We start from the raw sequence: 22,936 nt of genomic DNA, 5'->3' as shown, positions 1-22,936 counted from the left end.
GGCAGACAGACAGAGAAGACAGATAGAGCAGATAGAACAGGCAGACAGACAGAGAGATAGAGCAGACAGACAGATAGAGCAGATAGACAGATAGAGCAGGCAGACAGACAGAGAAGACAGATAGAGCAGATAGAACAGGCAGACAGACAGAGAAGACAGATAGAGCAGATAGAGAAGGCAGACAGACAGAGAGATAGAGCAGACAGACAGATAGAGCAGATAGACAGATAGAGCAGGCAGACAGACAAAACAGGCAGGCAGAGATAGGGGAGAGCGAGGGAGTGACAGACTAGAGAAAGACAGACGGACCGAGCAGAGCGAGCAGACGGATAGAGCAGGCAGACAGACAGAGCAGACAGAGAAGACATATAGACCAGACAGACAGACAGAGAAGATGGATAGAGAAGACAGAGCGGACAGAGCAGGCAGACGGACGGACAGAAAGACAGGGAGCTGATGTGATACACGATTACTCTCTCTCTGTTTTAAATACATTACATTAATGGTCTACATCATGCAAAGTCATGCTTTCAGAGTACAGTTAGAATGGTGGTAAAAGGATGTCCAGCAACAAAATGGCTGAATGATCTCCATGACATATCAAGAGCTTGGGACTATAAGGTTCTATTTGCAAAAATAATTGTCTTTAAATTTCCGAACCCTCATTGATTTGAATGATGTCTAGAATATTTGTCTTCTTTTCTTTTGAACTTAACAGCATAATTTGGGATATTTAGCGTACTCTATAGTTAGAGAATATTGAACTGAACAAGGCTATATCAATAACTCAATCTTGACAAAAGTGCAGATAGAACCTTATAGTTCCAAGATCTCGATGGTTCAGTGTTCTCAGATAAGAGATTTTAATGATATCAAATGTGTGTGTGTCCAGAAGAAGCAGAGGAAAAGAAAGCTGACGAGAAGAGTGAAAATAAAGAAATGGAGAAGGATGCTACTGGTAAGATCTCTCTCTCTCCATCTCTCTCTCTCTATATATCTCTCACTCTCTCCATCTCTCGATCTCTCTCACTCACTCACTCTTCTCCATTTTCTTGTCCTCCTTCACTCTCTCTTCCTATCTTGAGGCAGCATTTATTGTAGCTGGGGATTTTATTAAAGCAAATTTGAGGAAAGCACTACCGAAGTTCTATCAAGCATTGCCGGCAGTACTCACGCTTCAAAAACTCTCAACCATTGTTGCTCTCCTTTCCGGGATGGCTACAAGGCCCTCCTCCGCCCTCCCTTCGGCAAATCAGATCACGACTCCATTCTACTTTTCTCTTTCTATCTGCAGAAACTCAAACAGGAAGTACCTGTGCCAAGGTCTATTCAACATTGGTCTGACCAATCAGAATCCATGCTTCAAGATTGTTTTGATCACGCGGACTGGGATATGTTCCAGTTTGCTTCTGAGAAGAACATTAACTGAGTTCATCAGGAAGTGCATAGGGGATGTTGTTCCCAATGTAACTATTAAAACCTGCCCAAACCAAAAACTGTGGATAGATGGCAGTATTCCGAACCCTCATTGGTTTGAATGATGTCCAGAATTGTTATCTTGTATTCTTTTGAACTTAACAACATAAATTAGGGTATTTATAGTACTATATAGGTAGAGAACATTGAACAGAACAAGGCTATATCAATAACTCAATCTTGACAAAAATGCAGATAGAACCTTATAGTCCCAAGCTCTCGATGGTTCAGTGTTCTCAGATGAGAGGTTTTAATGATATCAAATGTGTGTGTGTCCAGGAGAAGCAGAGGAAAAGAAAGCTGACGAGAAGAGTGAAAATACAGAAATGGAGAAGGATGCTACTGGTAAGATCTCTCTCTCTCTTTCTCTCTCTCTCTCTCTCTCTCTCTCTCTCTCTCTCTCTCTCTCTCTCTCTCTCTCTCTCTCTCTCTCTCTCTCTCTCTCTCTCTCTCTCTCTCTCTCTCTCTCTCTCTCACTCACTCACTCTTCTCCATTCTCTTGTCCTCTTTCATTCACTCTCTCTTCCTCCAGCACAGCTTCTACTTTTATTAAAAACTCTATAGGAACAGGGAAGCCATAGTGTAGTGTTGCCTTCAGAATATGTCCTCTCAAACCCTGTAGGCTGGTGAAGTCTCTATCTCTCTAGCTGGTTGATTGTGTCAGTGTGTATTTGTAATATCAAACCAACTCCCGGTTCCTCCATTCTCTCTTCTTCTACTTCATCCTCGTTCCATAAGGCTCTGGTAAAAAGTAGTGCAATATAAAGGGGAAAAGTGTGGGACTCAGCATTTGTTTTTTTTTATGATAATATATGCCATTTAACAGACGCTCCTGTTCACTTACTGTAAATTACGGGATACAATTTCCCTCTTGTCATCATACAAACGTCAGTACTTAGAGCACCTCATTATTCAAACACATGTCAGAGTGTAGTGTCACTGGCCAGACTCACAGAATCATATCTACTAGGTCTGTCCTGCCCCTATGCTTCATCTGTAAACAGTCGTTTATACAGTAGTTATACGGCAGGGTAGCCTAGTGGTTAGAGCAAGTTCAAACCCCCGAGCTGACAAGGTACAAATCTGTCGTTCAGGCAGTTAACCCACTGTTCCTAGGCCGTCATTGAAAATAAGAATTTGTTCTTAACTGACTTGCCTAGTTAAATAAAGGTAAAATAAAATTAAAGAAAATACAGTGTTATAGTTACAGTATAGTAGTTACAGTAGTTATACAGTATAGTAGTTACAGAATAGTAGTTACAGTATAGTCGTTACAGAATAGTAGTTATACAGTATAGTAGTTACAGAATAGTAGTTACAGTATAGTAGTTACAGTAGTTATACAGTATAGTAGTTACAGAATAGTAGTTACAGTATAGTAGTTACAGTAGTTATACAGTATAGTAGTTACAGAATAGTAGTTATACAGTATAGTAGTTACAGAATAGTAGTTACAGTATAGTAGTTACAGTAGTTATACAGTATAATAGTTACAGAATAGTAGTTATATTAGTTATACAGTATAGTAGTTACAGAATAGTAGTTACAGTATAGTAGTTACAGTAGTTATACAGTCTAGTCGTTACAGAATAGTAGTTATACAGTATAGTAGTTACAGAATAGTAGTTACAGTATAGTAGTTACAGTAGTTATACAGTATAGTAGTTACAGAATAGTAGTTACAGTATAGTAGTTACAGTAGTTATACAGTATAGTAGTTACATAATAGTAGTTATACAGTATAGTAGTTACAGAATAGTAGTTACAGTATAGTAGTTACAGTAGTTATACAGTATAGTAGTTACAGAATAGTAGTTACAGTATAGTAGTTACAGTAGTTATACAGTATAGTAGTTACAGAATAGTAGTTATACAGTATAGTAGTTACAGAATAGTAGTTACAGTATAGTAGTTACAGTAGTTATACAGTATAGTAGTTACAGAATAGTAGTTACAGTATAGTAGTTACAGTAGTTATACAGTATAGTAGTTACAGAATAGTAGTTATACAGTATAGTAGTTACAGAATAGTAGTTACAGTATAGTAGTTACAGAATAGTAGTTACAGTATAGTAGTTACAGTAGTTATACAGTCTAGTAGTTACAGAATAGTAGTTACAGTATAGTAGTTACAGTAGTTATACAGTATAGTAGTTATATTAGTTGTACAGCATAGTAGTTACAGTATAGTAGTTATATTAGTTATACAGTATAGTAGTTACAGTGTAGTTTTACAGTAGTTATACAGTATAGTAGTTACAGTATAGTTGTACAGTAGTTATATAGTATAGTAGTTACAGTATAGTTGTACAGTAGTTATACAGTATAGTAGTACAGTAGTTATACAGTATAGTAGTTACAGTATAGCAGTACAGTAGTGATACACTTTAGTAGTTACAGTATAGTTGTACAGTAGTTATATAGTATAGAAGTTACAGTATAGTTGTACAGTAGTTATACAGTATAGTAGTTACAGTATAGTAGTACAGTAGTTATACAGTATAGTAGTTACAGTATAGTAGTTATATTAGTTATACAGTATAGTTGTACAGTAGTTATACAGTATAGTAGTACAGAAGTTATACAGTATAGTAGTTTGAGTATAGTAGTACAGTAGTTATACAGTATAGTAGTTACAGTATAGTAGTACAGTAGTTATACAGTATAGTAGTTACAGTATAGTTGTACAGTAGTTATACAGTATCGTAGTTACAGTATAGTAGTACTGTAGTTATACAGTATAGTAGTTATATTAGTTATACAGTATAGTAGTTACAGTATAGGTGTACAGTAGTTATACAGTATAGTAGTACAGAAGTTATACAGTATAGTAGTTACAGTATAGTAGTTATGTTATTTATACAGTATAGTAGTTACAGTATAGTAGTTATATTATTTATACAGTATAGTAGTTACAGTATAGTAGTTATATTATTTATACAGTATAGTAGTTACAGTATAGTAGTTACAGTATAGTAGTTATATTATTTATACAGTATAGTAGTTACAGTATAGTAGTTATATTATTTATACAGTATAGTAGTTACAGTATAGTAGTTATATTATTTATACAGTATAGTAGTTACAGTATAGTAGTTATATTATTTATACAGTATAGTAGTTACAGTATAGTAGTTATAGTATTTATACAGTATAGTAGTTACAGTATAGTAGTTATATTATTTATACAGTATAGTAGTTACAGTATAGTAGTTCTATTATTTATACAGTATAGTAGTTACCCTATAGTAGTTACAGTATAGTAGTACAGTATAGTAGTACAGTAGTGTATGCAGTAGTTTAGTAGTTTACAGTAGTTTATATCCGTTTCGTTTCTATGGTAAGCCATCTGTCCTGTCTGTTTGCATTACTTCCAGCAATACATGGTGTCAGTTCCTTCATTCTCCGTTCATATGGTTCCGTTGCGTTGGAAAGAGAAAAGTTTGGCGATCAAAACAGAAACATAGTAAGACAAGAACACAGAGCTCGTGGGCCAGTACATGTTTGCTAGATTCCTGGTATTGTATTGGTAAAATTAGAGTCCACAGCAGTGATCGCCTCAGTAACCCTGTATGGAACACTCATACATTAAAATTAGCCTCTCTTAGGCTAAAGCAACTCATAAATAAACATTTACATTTTACATTTAAGTCATTTAGCAGACGCTCTTATCCAGAGCGACTTACAAATTGGGACCATAGAGAACAAAACAGAATGTTGGCGTCAATATCTACTGTCTACAGTTCCAAATGGCACCATATTCCCTCTACGGTGCACTATTTTTGACCAGGTCCCTTAGAGCTCTTTTTCGAAAGTAAAGCACTAAATAGGGAATAGGGTGCCATTTGGGTGTTTTCAATAAAACGTGTTAAATAAAGTCAGACATAGACACAATGAAAACACTGACCCGAACCGAGTGAATTTAACTAGATTGGCTCATCAACTTACCAAACTCAAGTTTGCTGTGCGGCAGTATGCACAGCCAAAATCATAACTGGCTCTACACAGTCATTCTATGCTAGTTTTACCGAAGCTAATAAAGGATTCTGCCTTTAGTTTTGGCTCTGTATCCTTGGCGTCTTTGCATGGTCAACTGAATGTCTAAAGGAGACAACTGGGAGCCTGTAACTCAAGTACTTTTCTTCTACTGAAGAATCAATGTGACCACTGCTGGAGGCTGATTGTAGTGTAGGTGAACAGTTGGAGAGCAGTGAGAGAACAGGTCATTGTCTGTCTTTGAGGGACAGGAGCACAAATGATACTTTTTAGACTCTAGAGAAATGCTTTGCTTTCCACCTGAACAGACCAGGGCTGGAGGCTGATTGTAGTGTAGGTGAACAGTTGGAGAGCAGTGAGAGCACAGGTCCTTGTCGGTCTGTGAGGGGCAGGAGATACAGGATACCGTAGTAGGACTGCTTTGCTTTCTACCTGAGCCATGTGGCATGGGGAGGTGGGAGGCATGGGGAGGAGAGTGGGGGGAGGCAGAGAGGGGAGGGTGAGTCAGGTGACCGTCTGTAATGGCCCACTAAGGCCAGGCTACAGAGAGGCAGGGGGAGGTAGGAGAAGGTACAGCCTATAATAGAACTGACCCTGTAGGGGAGACAGGGGAGAAAGAGAAGACGAGAGGCAGAGGGTGAGAGACAGACCAGCACAGCATAGGAGACGAAGGCACCATTACACAAGCTCAGTCTTTCTCTATCTCTCTCTCTGCCCTTACTATTAATTTCATATGAGAAATTTCAGAAATATGAGTAACTTCCTCCAATACACCCTGGAATGATTGGTCATTACTTATTCAATTGTTTGTTTGTTCAATTATTTAGATGTTTACTTGGAGTGTTGCGTTGAACTCACAAGTTCCTAGTTCCAAAATCCTTCTTCTATCCCTCGGTGGGCGTGATGCGTTAAGTATTGATGGTGTTGGGTTCTTTATTTAGCATGGAGGCAGTGTCACAGACGTTCGCAGCTCACACACACACACACACACACACACACACACACACACACACACACACACACACACACACACACACACACACACACACACACACACACACACACACACACACACACACACACACACACACACACACACACACACACACACACACACACACACACACACACACACACACACACACACACACACACGGTGGCAGAGTCACAGTCGTTCTCAGCTCACCATCTCAGAGGCTCAAAGCAGAAAGCCCATCTGTATGAGCAAGTGCCATATGGTGCTTCAAAAACCACCACACATTTATTCTCATGTACCTCCCTCCATCTCTCCCTCCATCTTTCCCTTCCTTCCTCTTCCATCTTTCCCACCCTCCCTCCTTCCTTCCTTCCCCTTCCTTCCTTCCTTCCTTCCTTCCTTCCTCCCATCTTTCCCTCCTCCCTCTCTTTCTCTCCATCTTTCCCTCCCTCCCTCTCTTCCTTCATCCTCCTTTACTCCTTCCATCCATCCCTCCTATCCTTCCTTATTTCCTCTCTCCATCTGTCCTACCCTCCCTCCCTCCATCTTTCCCTCCCTCCCACCTTTCCTTCCATCCTTCTTCCCTCCCTCCACCAATGATAGAATAGCGCAACCTCCCTCACTCCATCAATGATAGAATAGTGAAATGTCCCTCCCTCTCTCAATCAATGATAGATTAGTGAATTCTCCTTTCCTCCATAAATGATAGAATAGTGAAATCTCCCTCACTCAATCAATGATAGAATAGTGAAATCTCCCTTCCTCCATCAATGATAGAATAGTGAAATCTCTCTCCCTCCATCTATGATAGAATTGTGAAATCTTCCTCCCTCCATCAATGATAGAATAGTGAAACCTCCCTCCATCAATGATAGAATAGTGAAACCTCCCTCCATCAATGATAGAATAGTGAAACCTCCCTCCATCAATGATAGAATAGTGAAACCTCCCTCCATCAATGATAGAATTGTGAAATCTCCCTCCCTCCATCAATGATAGAATAGTGAAACCTCCCTCCATCAATGATAGAATTGTGAAATCTCCTTCCCTCCATCAATGATAGAATAGTGAAACCTCCCTCCCTCCATCAATGATAGAATAGTGAAATCTCCCTTCCTCCATCAATGATAGAATAGTGAAATATCCCTCCCTCCATCAATGATAGAATAGTGAAACCTCCCTCCATCAATGATAGAATAGTGAAACCTCCCTCCATCAATGATAGAATAGTGAAACCTCCCTCCCTTCATCAATGATAGAATAGTGAAACCTCCCTCCCTTCATCAATGATAGAATAGTGAAACCTCCCTCCCTTCATCAATGATAGAATAGTGAAACCTCTCTCCCTTCATCAATGATAGAATAGTGAAACCTCTCTCCCACCATCAATGATAGAATAGTGAAATCTCCCTCCATCAATGATAGAATAGTGAAAACTCCCTCCCTCCATCAATGATAGAATAGTGAAACCTCCTTACATCAATGATAGAATAGTGAAACCTCTCTCCCTCCATCAATGATAGAATAGTGAATCCTCCCTCCATAAATGATAGAATAGTGAAACCTCTCTCCCTCCATCAATGATAGAATAGTGAAATCTCCCTCCATCAATGATAGAATAGTGATACCTCCCTCCATCAATGATAGAATAGTGAAACCTCCCTCCATCAATGATAGAATAGTGAAAACTCCTTACATCAATGATAGAATAGTGAAACCTCCCTCCGTCAATGATAGAATAGTGAAACCTCACTCTCTCCCTCCGTCAATGATAGAATAGTGAAACCTCCCTCCATCAATGATAGAATAGTGAAATCTCCCTCCATCAATGATAGAATAGTGAAACCTCCCTCCATCAATGATAGAATAGTGAAACCTACCTCCATCAATGATAGAATAGTGAAACCTCCCTCCATCAATGATAGAATAGTGAAACCTCCTTACATCAATGATAGAATAGTGAAACCTCCCTCCGTCAATGATAGAATAGTGAAACCTCTCTCCCTCCATCAATGATAGAATAGTGAAACCTCCTTACATCAATGATAGAATAGTGAAACCTCCCTCCGTCAATGATAGAATAGTGAAACCTCCCTCCCTCCGTCAATGATAGAATAGTGAAACCTCCCTCCATCAATGATAGAATAGTGAAACCTCCCTCCATCAATGATAGAATAGTGAAACCTCCCTCCATCAATGATAGAATAGTGAAACCTCCATCCCTCCATCAATGATAGAATAGTGAAACCTCCTTACACCAATGATAGAATAGTGAAACCTCCCTCCCTCCATCAATGATAGAATTGTGAAATCTCCCTCCATAAATGATAGAATAGTGAAACCTCTCTCCCTCTGTCAATGATAGAATAGTGAAACCTCCCTCCCTCCGTCAATGATAGAATAATGAACCCTCCCTCCATCAATGATAGAATAGTGAAACCTCCCTCCATCAATGATAGAATTGTGAAATCTCCCTCCCCCCATCAATGATAGAATAGTGAATCCTCCTTACATCAATGATAGAATAGTGAAACCTCCCTCCATCAATGATAGAATAGTGAAATCTCCATCCCTCCATCAATGATAGAATAGTGAAACCTCCTTACACCAATGATAGAATAGTGAAACCTCCCTCCCTCCATCAATGATAGAATAGTGAAACCTCCCTCCATAAATGATAGAATAGTGAAATCTCCCTCCCTCCATCAATGATAGAATAGTGAAAATCTCCCTCCATCAATGATAGAATAGTGAAACCTCCCTCCATCAATGATAGAATAGTGAAACCTCCCTCCATCAATGATAGAATAGTGAAACCTCCCTCCATCAATGATAGAATAGTGAAACCTCCCTCCATCAATGATAGAATAGTGAATTCTCCCTCCCTCCATCAATGATAGAATAGTGAAACCTCCTTACATCAATGATAGAATAGTGAAACCTCCCTCCCTTCATCAATGATAGAATAGTGAAACCTCCCTCCCTTCATCAATGATAGAATAGTTAAACTCCCTTCATCAATGATATAATAGTGAAACCTCCCTCCATCAATGATAGAATAGTGAAACCTCCCTCCCTCCATCAATGATAGAATAGTGAAACCTCCCTCCCTTCATCAATGATAGAATAGTGAAACCTCCCTCCCTTCATCAATGATAGAATAGTGAAACCTCCCTCCCTTCATCAATGATAGAATAGTGATACCTCCCTCCCTTCATCAATGATAGAATAGTGAAACGTCCCTCCTTACATCAATGCTAGAATAGTGAAACCTCCCTCCCTCCATCAATGATAGAATAGTGAAACCTCCCTCCATCAATGATAGAATAGTGATACCTCCCTCTCTTCATCAATGATAGAATTGTGAAAACTCCTTCCCTTCATCTATGATAGAATAGTGAAACCTCCCTCCCTCCATCAATGATAGAATAGTTAAACCTCCCTTCATCAATGATAGAATAGTGAAACTTCCCTCCCTCCATCAATGATAGAATAGTGAAACCTCCCTCCCTCCATCAATGATAGAATAGTGAAACCTCCCTCCATCAATGATAGAATAGTGAAACCTACCTCCATCAATGATAGAATAGTGAAACCTCCCTCCATCAATGATAGAATAGTGAAACCTCCTTACATCAATGATAGAATAGTGAAACCTCCCTCCGTCAATGATAGAATAGTGAAACCTCTCTCCCTCCATCAATGATAGAATAGTGAAACCTCCATCAATGATAGAATAGTGAAACCTCCCTCCATCAATGATAGAATAGTGAAACCTCCCTCCCTCATCAATGATAGAATAGTGAAACCTCCCTCCATCAATGATAGAATAGTGAAACCTCCCTCCATCAATGATAGAATAGTGAAACCTCCCTCCATCAATGATAGAATAGTGAAACCTCCATCCCTCCATCAATGATAGAATAGTGAAACCTCCTTACACCAATGATAGAATAGTGAAACCTCCCTCCCTCCATCAATGATAGAATTGTGAAATCTCCCTCCATAAATGATAGAATAGTGAAACCTCTCTCCCTCTGTCAATGATAGAATAGTGAAACCTCCCTCCCTCCGTCAATGATAGAATAATGAACCCTCCCTCCATCAATGATAGAATAGTGAAACCTCCCTCCATCAATGATAGAATTGTGAAATCTCCCTCCCCCCATCAATGATAGAATAGTGAAATCCCTCCTTCCATCAATGATAGAATAGTGAAACCTCCCTCCCTCCATCAATGATAGAATAGTGAAACCTCCCTCCATCAATGATAGAATAGTGAAACCTCCCTCCATCAATGATAGAATAGTGAAACCTCCTTACATCAATGATAGAATAGTGAAACCTCCCTCCGTCAATGATAGAATAGTGAAACCTCCCTCCCTCCGTCAATGATAGAATAGTGAAACCTCCCTCCATCAATGATAGAATAGTGAAACCTCCCCCCATCAATGATAGAATAGTGAATCCTCCTTACATAAATGATAGAATAGTGAAACCTCCCTCCATCAATGATAGAATAGTGAAACCTCCCTCCCTCCATCAATGATAGAATAGTGAAATCTCCCTCCCTCCATCAATGATAGAATAGTGAAAAATCTCCTTACATCCATGATAGAATAGTGAAACCTCTCTCCCTCCATCAATGATAGAATAGTGAAATCTCCCTCCATCAATGATAGAATAGTGAAATCTCCCTCCATCAATGATAGAATAGTGAAATCTCCCTCCATCAATGATAGAATAGTGAAACCTCCCTCCCTCCGTCAATGATAGAATAGTGAAACCTCCCTCCATCAATGATAGAATTGTGAAACCTCTCTCTCCCTCCATCAATGATAGAATAGTGAAACCTCCTTACATCAATGATAGAATAGTGAAATCTCCCTCCATCAATGATAGAATAGTGAAACCTCCCTCCATCAATGATAGAATAGTGAAAACTACCTCCATCAATGATAGAATAGTGAAACCTCCCTCCATCAATGATAGAATAGTGAAACCTCCTTACATCAATGATAGAATAGTGAAACCTCCCTCCGTCAATGATAGAATAGTGAAACCTCCGTCCCTCCGTCAATGATAGAATAGTGAAAACTCCCTCCATCAATGATAGAATAGTGAAACCTCCTCCATCAATGATAGAATTGTGAAATCTCCCTCCCCCCATCAATGATAGAATAGTGAATCCTCCTTACATCAATGATAGAATAGTGAAACCTCCCTCCATCAACGATAGAATAGTGAAACCTCCATCCCTCCATCAATGATAGAATAGTGAAACCTCCTTACATCAATGATAGAATAGTGAAACCTCCCTCTCTCCATCAATGATAGAATAGTGAAACCTCCTTACATCAATGATAGAATAGTGAAACCTCTCTCCCTCCATCAATGATAGAATAGTGAATCCTCCCTCCATAAATGATAGAATTGTGAAACCTCTCTCCCTCCATCAATGATAGAATAGTGATACCTCCCTCTCTTCATCAATGATAGAATAGTGAAACCTCCCTCCCTTCATCTATGATAGAATAGTGAAACCTCCCTCCCTCCATCAATGATAGAATAGTGAAACCTCCCTCCATCAATGATAGAATAGTGATACCTCCCTCTCTTCATCAATGATAGAATAGTGAAACCTCCCTCCCTTCATCTATGATAGAATAGTGAAACCTCCCTCCCTCCATCAATGATAGAATAGTTAAACTCCCATCATCAATGATATAATAGTGAAACCTCCCTCCCTCCATCAATGATAGAATAGTGAAACATCCCTCCCTCCATCAATGATAGAATAGTTAAACTCCCTTCATCAATGATATAATAGTGAAACCTCCCTCCATCAATGATAGAATAGTGAAACCTCCCTCCCTCCATCAATGATAGAATAGTGAAACCTCCCTCCCTTCATCAATGATAGAATAGTGAAACCTCCCTTCATCAATGATAGAATAGTGATACCTCCATCAATGATACCTCCCTCCATCAATGATAGAATAGTCCCTCCATCAATGATAGAATAGTGAAACCTCCCTCCCTTCATCAATGATAGAATAGTGAAATCTCCCTCCCTTCATCAATGATAGAATAGTGAAACCTCCCCCTTCATCAATGATAGAATAGTGAAACCTCCCTCCCTTCATCAATGATAGAATAGTGAAATCTCTCCCTTCATCAATGATAGAATAGTGAAACCTCCCTCCCTTCATCAATGATAGAATAGTGAAACCTCCTTCCATCAATGATAGAATAGTGAAAACCCTCTCTCCCACCATCAATGATAGAATAGTGAAACCTCCCTCCATCAATGATAGAATAGTGAAATCTCCCTCCATCAATGATAGAATAGTGAATCCTCCTTACATAAATGATAGAATAGTGAAACCTCCCTCCATCAATGATAGAATAGTGAAACCTCCCTCCCTCCATCAATGATAGAATAGTGAAATCTCCCTCCCTCCATCAATGATAGAATAGTGAAAAATCTCCTTACATCCATGATAGAATAGTGAAACCTCTCTCCCTCCATCAATGATAGAATAGTGAAATCTCCCTCCATCAATGATAGAATAGTGAAATCTCCCTCCATCAATGATAGAATAGTGAAATCTCCCTCCATCAATGATAGAATAGTGAAACCTCCCTCCCTCCGTCAATGATAGAATAGTGAAACCTCCCTCCATCAATGATAGAATTGTGAAACCTCTCTCTCCCTCCATCAATGATAGAATAGTGAAAACTCCTTACATCAATGATAGAATAGTGAAATCTCCCTCCATCAATGATAGAATAGTGAAACCTCCCTCCATCAATGATAGAATAGTGAAACCTACCTCCATCAATGATAGAATAGTGAAACCTCCCTCCATCAATGATAGAATAGTGAAACCTCCCATCAATGATAGAATAGTGAAACCTCCCTCCATCAATGATAGAATAGTGAAACCTCCCTCCCTCCATCAATGATAGAATAGTGAAACCTCCCTCCCTCCGTCAATGATAGAATAGTGAAAACTCCCTCCATCAATGATAGAATAGTGAAACCTCCCTCCATCAATGATAGAATAGTGAAACCTCCATCCCTCCATCAATGATAGAATAGTGAAACCTCCTTACATCAATGATAGAATAGTGAAACCTCCCTCTCTCCATCAATGATAGAATAGTGAAACCTCCCCTACATCAATGATAGAATAGTGAAACCTCTCTCCCTCCATCAATGATAGAATAGTGAATCCTCCCTCCATAAATGATAGAATTGTGAAACCTCTCTCCCTCCATCAATGATAGAATAGTGATACCTCCCTCTCTTCATCAATGATAGAATAGTGAAACCTCCCTCCCTTCATCTATGATAGAATAGTGAAACCTCCCTCCCTCCATCAATGATAGAATAGTTAAACTCCCTTCATCAATGATATAATAGTGAAACCTCCCTCCCTCCATCAATGATAGAATAGTGAAACCTCCCTCCCTCCATCAATGATAGAATAGTTAAACTCCCTTCATCAATGATATAATAGTGAAACCTCCCTCCCTCCATCAATGATAGAATAGTGAAATCTCCCTCCCTCCATCAATGATAGAATAGTGAAACCTCCCTCCCTTCATCAATGATAGAATAGTGAAACCTCCCTTCATCAATGATAGAATAGTGATACCTCCCTCCCTCCATCAATGATAGAATAGTGAAACCTCCCTCCCTTCATCAATGATAGAATAGTGAAATCTCCCTCCCTTCATCAATGATAGAATAGTGAAACCTCCCTCCCTTCATCAATGATAGAATAGTGAAACCTCCCTCCCTTCATCAATGATAGAATAGTGAAATCTCCCTCCCTTCATCAATGATAGAATAGTGAAACCTCCCTCCCTTCATCAATCATAGAATAGTGAAACCTCCTTACATCAATGATAGAATAGTGAAAACCCTCTCTCCCACCATCAATGATAGAATAGTGAAACCTCCCTCCATCAATGATAGAATAGTGAAATCTCCCTCCATCAATGATAGAATAGTGAAACCTCCTTACATCAATGATAGAATAGTGAAACCTCCCTCCGTCAATGATAGAATAGTGAAATCTCCCTCCATCAATGATAGAATAGTGAAATCTCCCTCCATCAATGATAGAATAGTGAAACCTCCCTCCATCAATGATAGAATAGTGAAACCTCCCTCCATCAATGATAGAATAGTGAAACCTCCTTACATCAATGATAGAATAGTGAAACCTCCCTCCGTCAATGATAGAATAGTGAAACCTCCCTCCCTCCGTCAATGATAGAATAGTGAAAACTCCCTCCATCAATGATAGAATAGTGAAACCTCCCTCCATCAATGATAGAATTGTGAAATCTCCCTCCCCCCATCAATGATAGAATAGTGAATCCTCCTTACATCAATGATAGAATAGTGAAACCTCCCTCCATCAATGATAGAATAGTGAAACCTCCATCCCTCCATCAATGATAGAATAGTGAAACCTCCTTACATCAATGGTAGAATAGTGAAACCTCCCTCTCTCCATCAATGATAGAATAGTGAAACCTCCTTACATCAATGATAGAATAGTGAAACCTCTCTCCCTCCATCAATGATAGAATAGTGAATCCTCCCTCCATAAATGATAGAATTGTGAAATTTCTCTCCCTCCATCAATGATAGAATAGTGAAACCTCCCTCCATAAATGATAGAATAGTGAAATCTCCCTCCCTCCATCAATGATAGAATAGTGAAAATCTCCCTCCATCAATGATAGAATAGTGAAATCTCCCTCCATCAATGATAGAATAGTGAAACCTCCCTCCATCAATGATAGAATAGTGAAACCTACCTCCATCAATGATAGAATAGTGAAACCTCCCTCCATCAATGATAGAATAGTGAAACCTCCTTACATCAATGATAGAATAGTGAAACCTCCCTCCGTCAATGATAGAATAGTGAAACCTCCCTCCCTCCGTCAATGATAGAATAGTGAAACCTCCCTCCATCAATGATAGAATAGTGAAACCAATGATAGAATAGTGAAACCTCCCTCCATCAATGATAGAATTGTGAAATCTCCCTCCCCCCATCAATGATAGAATAGTGAATCCTCCTTACATAAATGATAGAATAGTGAAACCTCCCTCCATCAATGATAGAATAGTGAAACCTCCCTCCCTCCATCAATGATAGAATAGTGAAATCTCCCTCCCTCCATCAATGATAGAATAGTGAAAAACCTCCTTACATCAATGATAGAATAGTGAAACCTCTCTCCCTCCATCAATGATAGAATAGTGAAATCTCCCTCCATCAATGATAGAATAGTGAAATCTCCCTCCATCAATGATAGAATAGTGAAATCTCCCTCCATCAATGATAGAATAGTGAAACCTCCCTCCCTCCGTCAATGATAGAATAGTGAAACCTCCCTCCATCAATGATAGAATTGTGAAACCTCTCTCTCCCTCCATCAATGATAGAATAGTGAAACCTCCCTCCCTCCGTCAATGATAGAATAGTGAAACCTCCCTCCCTCCATCAATGATAGAATAGTGAAACCTCCCTCCCTCCATCAATGATAGAATAGTGAAACCTCCCTCCCTCCATCAATGATAGAATAGTGAAAACCTCCCTCCCTCCGTCAATGATAGAATTGTGAAACCTCCCTCCCGGATGTCATGAGGTATGGTTTTATGTATTTTTCTTTGTTGGTTTTATTGGGATTTGTTTGTGTGTGTGTGCGTGCATGTGCATGTGCATGGGTGTGTGCGTTTGTGTATCAGACACCCAGTGGTCTCTGTTGAGTCAAGCACATCAGTAGGGTTTCTAGCTGGCATACATTAATATCAGTTGTAAAACAGAGCAGTAGACTTGCCCTTGGCTATGAGATGGAAAATAACACACACACACACACACAGACACACACACACACACACACACACACACACACACACACACACACACACACACACACACACACACACACACACACACACACACACACACACACACACACACACACACACACACACACACACACACACACACACACACACACACACACACACACACACACACACACACAACAGTGGCGTCACAGGAGTAGAGCTCCACCTCAATGTGGTCTGTCTTTTAAAACAACCTGGATAGTCTAGTCTCTCTCTCTCTCTCTCTTGGCATCCTATTTGTCTCAGTATAAAGTTGCCTGTTGAATAGTCTTCTTAGAGGAATAGCGAGGGGTTAGGAAATTCCCTTTAATTGGCATTTCTGGGCATTTTGGCTCCAGTCTTTCTACAGCACCATGGGACACTATTGATGTAGATGTCATTTCAGAGAGCTGGGGGTTGTCAGCTTTCTAAGGGTTGTCAGCCGTAGATAAACACTTGTCAGAATTCTGAGGGATGTTGTATTGGAGCGATATTCTTGTCTGGAGAGAGAAGGCCTGTCCGTCTAAGTGTACTCTGTGTACATTAAAGCTGCTACTGGGTTTTCTGAATTATGTTGTGTTGAATTGAATTCAATCAAGTGGTTGAATAAATCACATTGTTGCTTTGACACTATGGGTGTGCACCATTGAAGGGATAGTGTGATATTCTGGCAGTTGAGCTGTTGCTAGCGTACTGATAGACCTCCAGTCATTGCGCTAAAGCTGGTTAGCATTGGCTCGTGAAACTACCTACAACTCCATTCAAACTACACGCAGAGACATAAACATGTCTCACACTATACCTTTAAGGAATCGACATTAGTTTGCCTTAGACAAGTCTCCTCATTCATGCAAATTCAGACCATACATTATTATTATTATCTAGATGGCAAATACTGTCTCATAACACTGCTAGTGATGCTTCTGTGTACCACACATTCCTTTTCGATACCCCTCCTACCTATAGCTAGAGACATCAATTGCTAGGGATAGTGATATTCAATTCCGATAGGGATAGTGATTCATGCCTATCTCTGCATCCACACACAGCAGGACAGAGTTATGTCCTCAATTTTCACCTCTCTCTCTCTCTGCTCCTAAATGAGAAACACATACAGTATCAGCGAAAACATCAAAAGTCTCTCTGGATTCCGCGGTCAGTAATTTGGTGCATGTTGGAGAATACACCACCATTGTTGCACCATGTCCATTATCAGTTCACTTATGGCTTAGAACATGGCATCAAAGGAAGAGAAGAATAGAGGAGGAGGAGGAGAGGAGAGGACCCCCTCTAATAGGCTACGGTGGACATGGTTTCTCTCTCTCTCTCTCTCTCTCTCTCTCTCTCTCTCTCTCTCTCTCTCTCTCTCTCTCTCTCTCTTTCTTTCTCTGTCTGTCTGTCTGTCTGTCTGTCTGTCTGTCTGTCTGTCTGTCTGTCTGTCTGTCTGTCTGTCTGTCTGTCTGTCTGTCTGTCTGTCTGTCTGTCTGTCTGTCTGTCTGTCTCTCTCTCTCTCTCTCTCTCTCTCTCTCTCTCTCTCTCTCTCTCTCTCTCTCTCCATCAGTCTCTTTCTCCCTCTCACTCCCTCTTTCTTTCTATATCTCTCTCTCTGTCTCTATCTCTTTGTCTTGCTCCTTTCTCCCTCTTTCTCTCTCTTTCTGCCTCTTTCTCTTGCTCGCTCTCTCTCTTTTTATCTCTCCCTCTCATTCTCCATTTTTCACTTTCTCTCACTTGTCTCTCTCTCGCTCTCTGTCTTTCTCACTTTGCTTTGAAAGTCGTTCTTTTGACTAGCTCCCTCTCTGTGTCCAACCCTCGAGGTGGAAAATGGCGACAGGGGAATCATCTGAAAGAGGGGATGTCATTTGTCTGCCAGCAGCATTATCAGTTACGGCAATGCATTTTGAGTGTTTGAAAAGTCTGATGGAAAATATATTGTTTGGCTCGAGCAAACACAGACATGCTTGCAGAAACAAACACAAACGCACATACACAAACATGCTTCAACTGCTGGGGGATTTCTACTCCTCATCAGTTGTTCTTAAGTCTGGAACAGAAATAGTTTGTCACTTATTGTGTCTGTATTGGTATGACAATAAATACATGATTTAGTATATGGATGAAAGGCAGCAATGTGAAGCCCTCTTGGCAGACCTGTGAAAGACCTTCGATACTGTTGATCAGTCACTACTAGTTCAGAGGCTTTCCTCAGTTACATGTAACTGGTTTAAAAATGACTTGACAGATCAAACTCAATGTGTGTCTGCTGATGGTGTTAAATCAAGTTGTCTGGATATAACGAAAGGTGTCCCACAGGGGTCGGTTCTAGGTACAGTACTTTTTACTCTATACATTAACAATATTGGTTTGTCTGTAAAAAAAAAGTATGTAACCGGCACCTGTATGAGGACGTTACTGTTGTGTATTCTATTGCCCCCACTGTTCACCAGGCTCTATCTGAACTACAGTTCTACTTCATTGTTTTCCAAAAACCTTTATTGACCTTTAATTGAATGCAGGTAAAACGAAGCATATGTTGTTCTCTAGAGCACACACCACTTGGATGGTGCCAACATTGATCGTGTACCTGCTTACAAATATCTGGGCATTTGGATAGACAAGAAGCTATCTTTTTAAAAACACATTGATGCGTTAGTTAAGAAGCTGAGAAAATAAATGGTAGAATGCAGATCATTCAGTCGACGTTCCTTCCTGTCCTAGATTATGGCGACATCATCTACATGAATGCAGCTGCCACTTCATTAAACCCGTTAGATGCAGTTTACCATAGTGCATTTTGTGTGGCAGGTTTTGCTCTCATCACGGCTTGCTCTATCTTTGACCTCACATTGGTCGAAAACACAGCATTTTATTCATTTATAAAGCACTTTTGCAAAAACTCCCACATTACCTGACATATTTAATTACCCATAGAAGTAGGAGTTACCATTCCCGATCACAGGGATGGCTAACTTTGGAAATTCTGTCTGTCGCCACAGACTTAAGAAAAAGCAGAGTTTCTTTGCTCTCCTTTTGGGATGCACACATTGTCTGCAATACCCAAACATCACATCATAGGCTACTGTAACTAAAAACTAGGAGGATAGGGCATTCCTTGGCTACTCACATCATAACTTAAAAGACAGAATAAATTGTAGATAATGGGCTTCTTCAGGGCCCGTGCCAGAACCAATCAGGTGGAAGGGGCCGTTGATTTCCATAGGAAGTCACGTTGTTTCACGGGACCTCCTTTTGTTAATGGGTGTTCTAGGAAAGATCATAGGCAGTCACGTTGTTTAACGGGACCTCCTTTTTTTAATGGGTGTTCTAGTAAAGATCATAGGCAGTCACGTTGTTTAACGGGACCTCCTTTTTTTAATGGGTGTTCTAGTAAAGATCATAGGCAGCTCGTGAGTTTCAAGTTTGGGGAAGCTTACGATTTATCCTACCATTTATACCGATTTGCGTGCCAGTTATGAGCATTTTTATATGCAATATGTTTTGTTGGAACAGTTTCATTTCCGTAATAACATGTTTGTTTCTCAAAATCATTGTCACATGGTTCATCATAATTATCTGAAGTAAAATGACAAGAATCTAAAAGTTAAAATTCAGCTAAGGGGAGATCAATGGGTCAGCGGTCAAACGACTGTAACGGTTTTCTTGTGTCAAAGGAGAGGCGGACCAAAACGCAGATTGGTTATTATTCATGGTTCTTTAATAAAGAAACTACACATGAATAGACTAACAAAACCAAGAAATGTGAAAAACCAAAACAGCCCTATCTGGTGCAAACACAGAGACAGGAACAATCACCCACAAAACCCAACACCAAACAGGCTACCTAAATATGGTTCCCAATCAGAGAATGACTAACACCTGCCTCTGATTGAGAACCATATCAGGCCAAACACAGAAACAGACAAACTAGATACACAACATAGAATGCCCACTCAGATCACACGCTGACCAACCAAAACATAGAAACATACAAAGCAAACTATGGTCAGGGTGTGACAACGACCTCCACTCATCACTGTCAAACGTTCCCTGAAACACTTCAGCGAGCAGGCCTTTCTAATCGACCTGGCCTGGGTATCCTGGAAGGATATTGATCTCATCCCGTCAGTAGAGGATGCCTGGATATTTAAAAAAAATGTCTTCCTAATCATCTTAAATAAGCATGCCCCATTCAAGAAATTTAGAACCAGGAACAGATATAGTCCTTGGTTCTCTCCAGACCTGACTGCCCTTAACCAACACAAAAACATCCTATGGCATTAGCATCGAACAGCCCCTGTGATATTCAGCTGTTCAGGGAAGCTAGAAACCATTATACACAGGCAGTTAGAAAAGCCAAGGCTAGCTTTTTCAAGCAGAAATTTGCTTCCTGCAACACTAACTCAAAAAAGTTCTGGGACACTGTAAAGTCCATGGAGAATAAGAACACTTCCTCCCAGCTGCCCACTGTACTGAAGATAGGAAACACTGTCACCACTGATAAATCCACCATAATTGAGAATTTCAATAAGCATTTTTCTACGGCTGGCCATGCTTTCCACCTGGCTACTCCTACCCCGGTCAACAGCACTGCACCCCCCACAGCAACTCGCCCAAGCCTTCCCCATTTCTCCTTCTCCCAAATCCAGTCAGCTGATGTTCTGAAAGAGCTGCAAAATCTGGACCCCTACAAATCAGCTGGGCAAACAATCTGGACCCTTTCTTTCTAAAATTATCTGCCGAAATTGTTGCCACCCCTATTACTAGCCTGTTCAACCTCTCTTTCGTGTCGTCTAAGATTCCCAAAGATTGGAAAGCAGCTGCGGTCATCCCCCTCTTCAAAGGGGGGGACACTCTTGACCCAAACTGTTACAGACCTATATCTATCCTACCATGCCTTTCTAAGGTCTTCGAAAGCCAAGTCAACAAACAGATTACCGTCCATTTCGAATCTCACCATACCTTCCCTGCAATGCAATCTGGTTTCAGAGCTGGTCATGGGTGCACCTCAGCCACGCTCAAGGTCCTAAACAATATCTTAACCGCCATTCATTGATCTGGCCAAGGCTTTCGACTCTGTCAATCACCACATCCTCATCGGCAGACTCGACAGCCTTGGTTTCTCATATGATTGCCTCACCTGGTTCACCAACTACTTCTCTGATAGAGTTCAGTGTGTCAAATCGGAGGGTCTGCTGTCCGGACCTCTGGCAGTCTCTATGGGGGTGCCACAGGGTTAATTTCTTGGACCGACTCTCTTCTCTGTATACATCAATGATGTCGCTCTTGCTGCTGGTGAGTCTCTGATCCACCTCTACGCAGACGACACCATTCTGTATACTTCTGGCCCTTCTTTGGACACTGTGTTAACAACCCTCCAGGCAAGCTTCAATGCCATACAACTCTCATTCCGTGGCTCCAATTGCTCTTAAAGACAAGTAAAACTAAATGCATGCTCTTCAACCGATCGCTACCTGCACCTGCCCGCCTGTCCAACATCACTACTCTGGACGGCTCTGACTTAGAATACGTGGACAACTACAAATACTTAGGTGTCTGGTTAGACTGTAAACTCTCCTTCCAGACCCATATCAAACATCTCCAATCCAAACTTAAATCTAGAATTGGCTTCCTATTTCACAACAAAGCATCCTTCACTCATGCTGCCAAATATACCCTTGTAAAACTGACCATCCTACCAATCCTCGACTTCGGCGATGTCATTTACAAAATAGCCTCCAATACCCTACTCAACAAATTGGATGCAGTCTATCACAGTGCAATCCGTTTTGTCACCAAAGCCCCATATACTACCCACCATTGCGACCTGTACGCTCTCGTTGGCTGGCCCTCGCTTCATACTCATCGCCAAACCCACTGGCTCCATGTCATCTACAAGACCCTGCTGGGTAAAGTCCCCCCTTATCTCAGCTCGCTGGTCACCATAGCATCTCCCACCTGTAGCACACGCTCCAGCAGTTATATCTCTCTAGTCACCCCCAAAACCAATTCTTTCTTTGGCCGCCTCTCCTTCCAGTTCTCTGCTGCCAATGACTGGAACGAACTACAAAAATCTCTGAAACTGGAAACACTTATTTCCCTCACTAGCTTTAAGCACCAACTGTCAGAGCAGCTCACAGATTACTGCACCTGTACATAGCCCACCTATAATTTAGCCCAAACAACTACCTCTTTCCCTACTGTATTTAATTAATTAATTAATTAATTTTGCTCCTTTACACCCCATTATCTTTATTTCTACTTTGCACATTCTTCCACTGCAAATCTACCATTCCAGTGTTTTACTTGCTATATTGTATTTACTTTGCCACCATGGCCTTTTTTTGCCTTTACCTCCCTTATCTCACCTCATTTGCTCACATCGTAGACTTGTTTATACTGTATTATTGACTGTATGTTTGTTTTACTCCATGTGTAACTCTGTGTCGTTGTATGTGTAGAGCTCAGAGATACCCTATAGGCCAAGGCAGCAGTAGCCATATAACTTTATCTTCAACTAAGTAAAATAAAGCCAACAAATAAAACTGTAGAAAATTTCCTGATGAAAA

General features: G+C 40.4%; 1 protein-coding gene across 1 annotated transcript in view; it reads left to right on the top strand.

The window, feature by feature from the left end:
* macrod2 (mono-ADP ribosylhydrolase 2) overlaps positions 1-22,936 on the top strand; it is a gene marked incomplete at its 3' end in the record, with an annotated part of 1,344,506 nt that overhangs the window by 1,297,092 nt on the left and 24,478 nt on the right. The window contains exons 13-14 of the mRNA XM_046354831.1: positions 893-958; positions 1,756-1,821. Of these exons, the coding sequence (XP_046210787.1) occupies positions 893-958; positions 1,756-1,821 (132 nt within the window). The remainder of the gene's footprint in view (positions 1-892; positions 959-1,755; positions 1,822-22,936) is intronic.

Source organism: Oncorhynchus gorbuscha, linkage group LG06, assembly GCF_021184085.1.
Source record: "Oncorhynchus gorbuscha isolate QuinsamMale2020 ecotype Even-year linkage group LG06, OgorEven_v1.0, whole genome shotgun sequence".
Taxonomy (NCBI): domain Eukaryota; kingdom Metazoa; phylum Chordata; class Actinopteri; order Salmoniformes; family Salmonidae; genus Oncorhynchus; species Oncorhynchus gorbuscha.
Note: the sequence above shows the minus strand (reverse complement) of the source record. Positions and strands in the feature narration are given on the sequence as shown.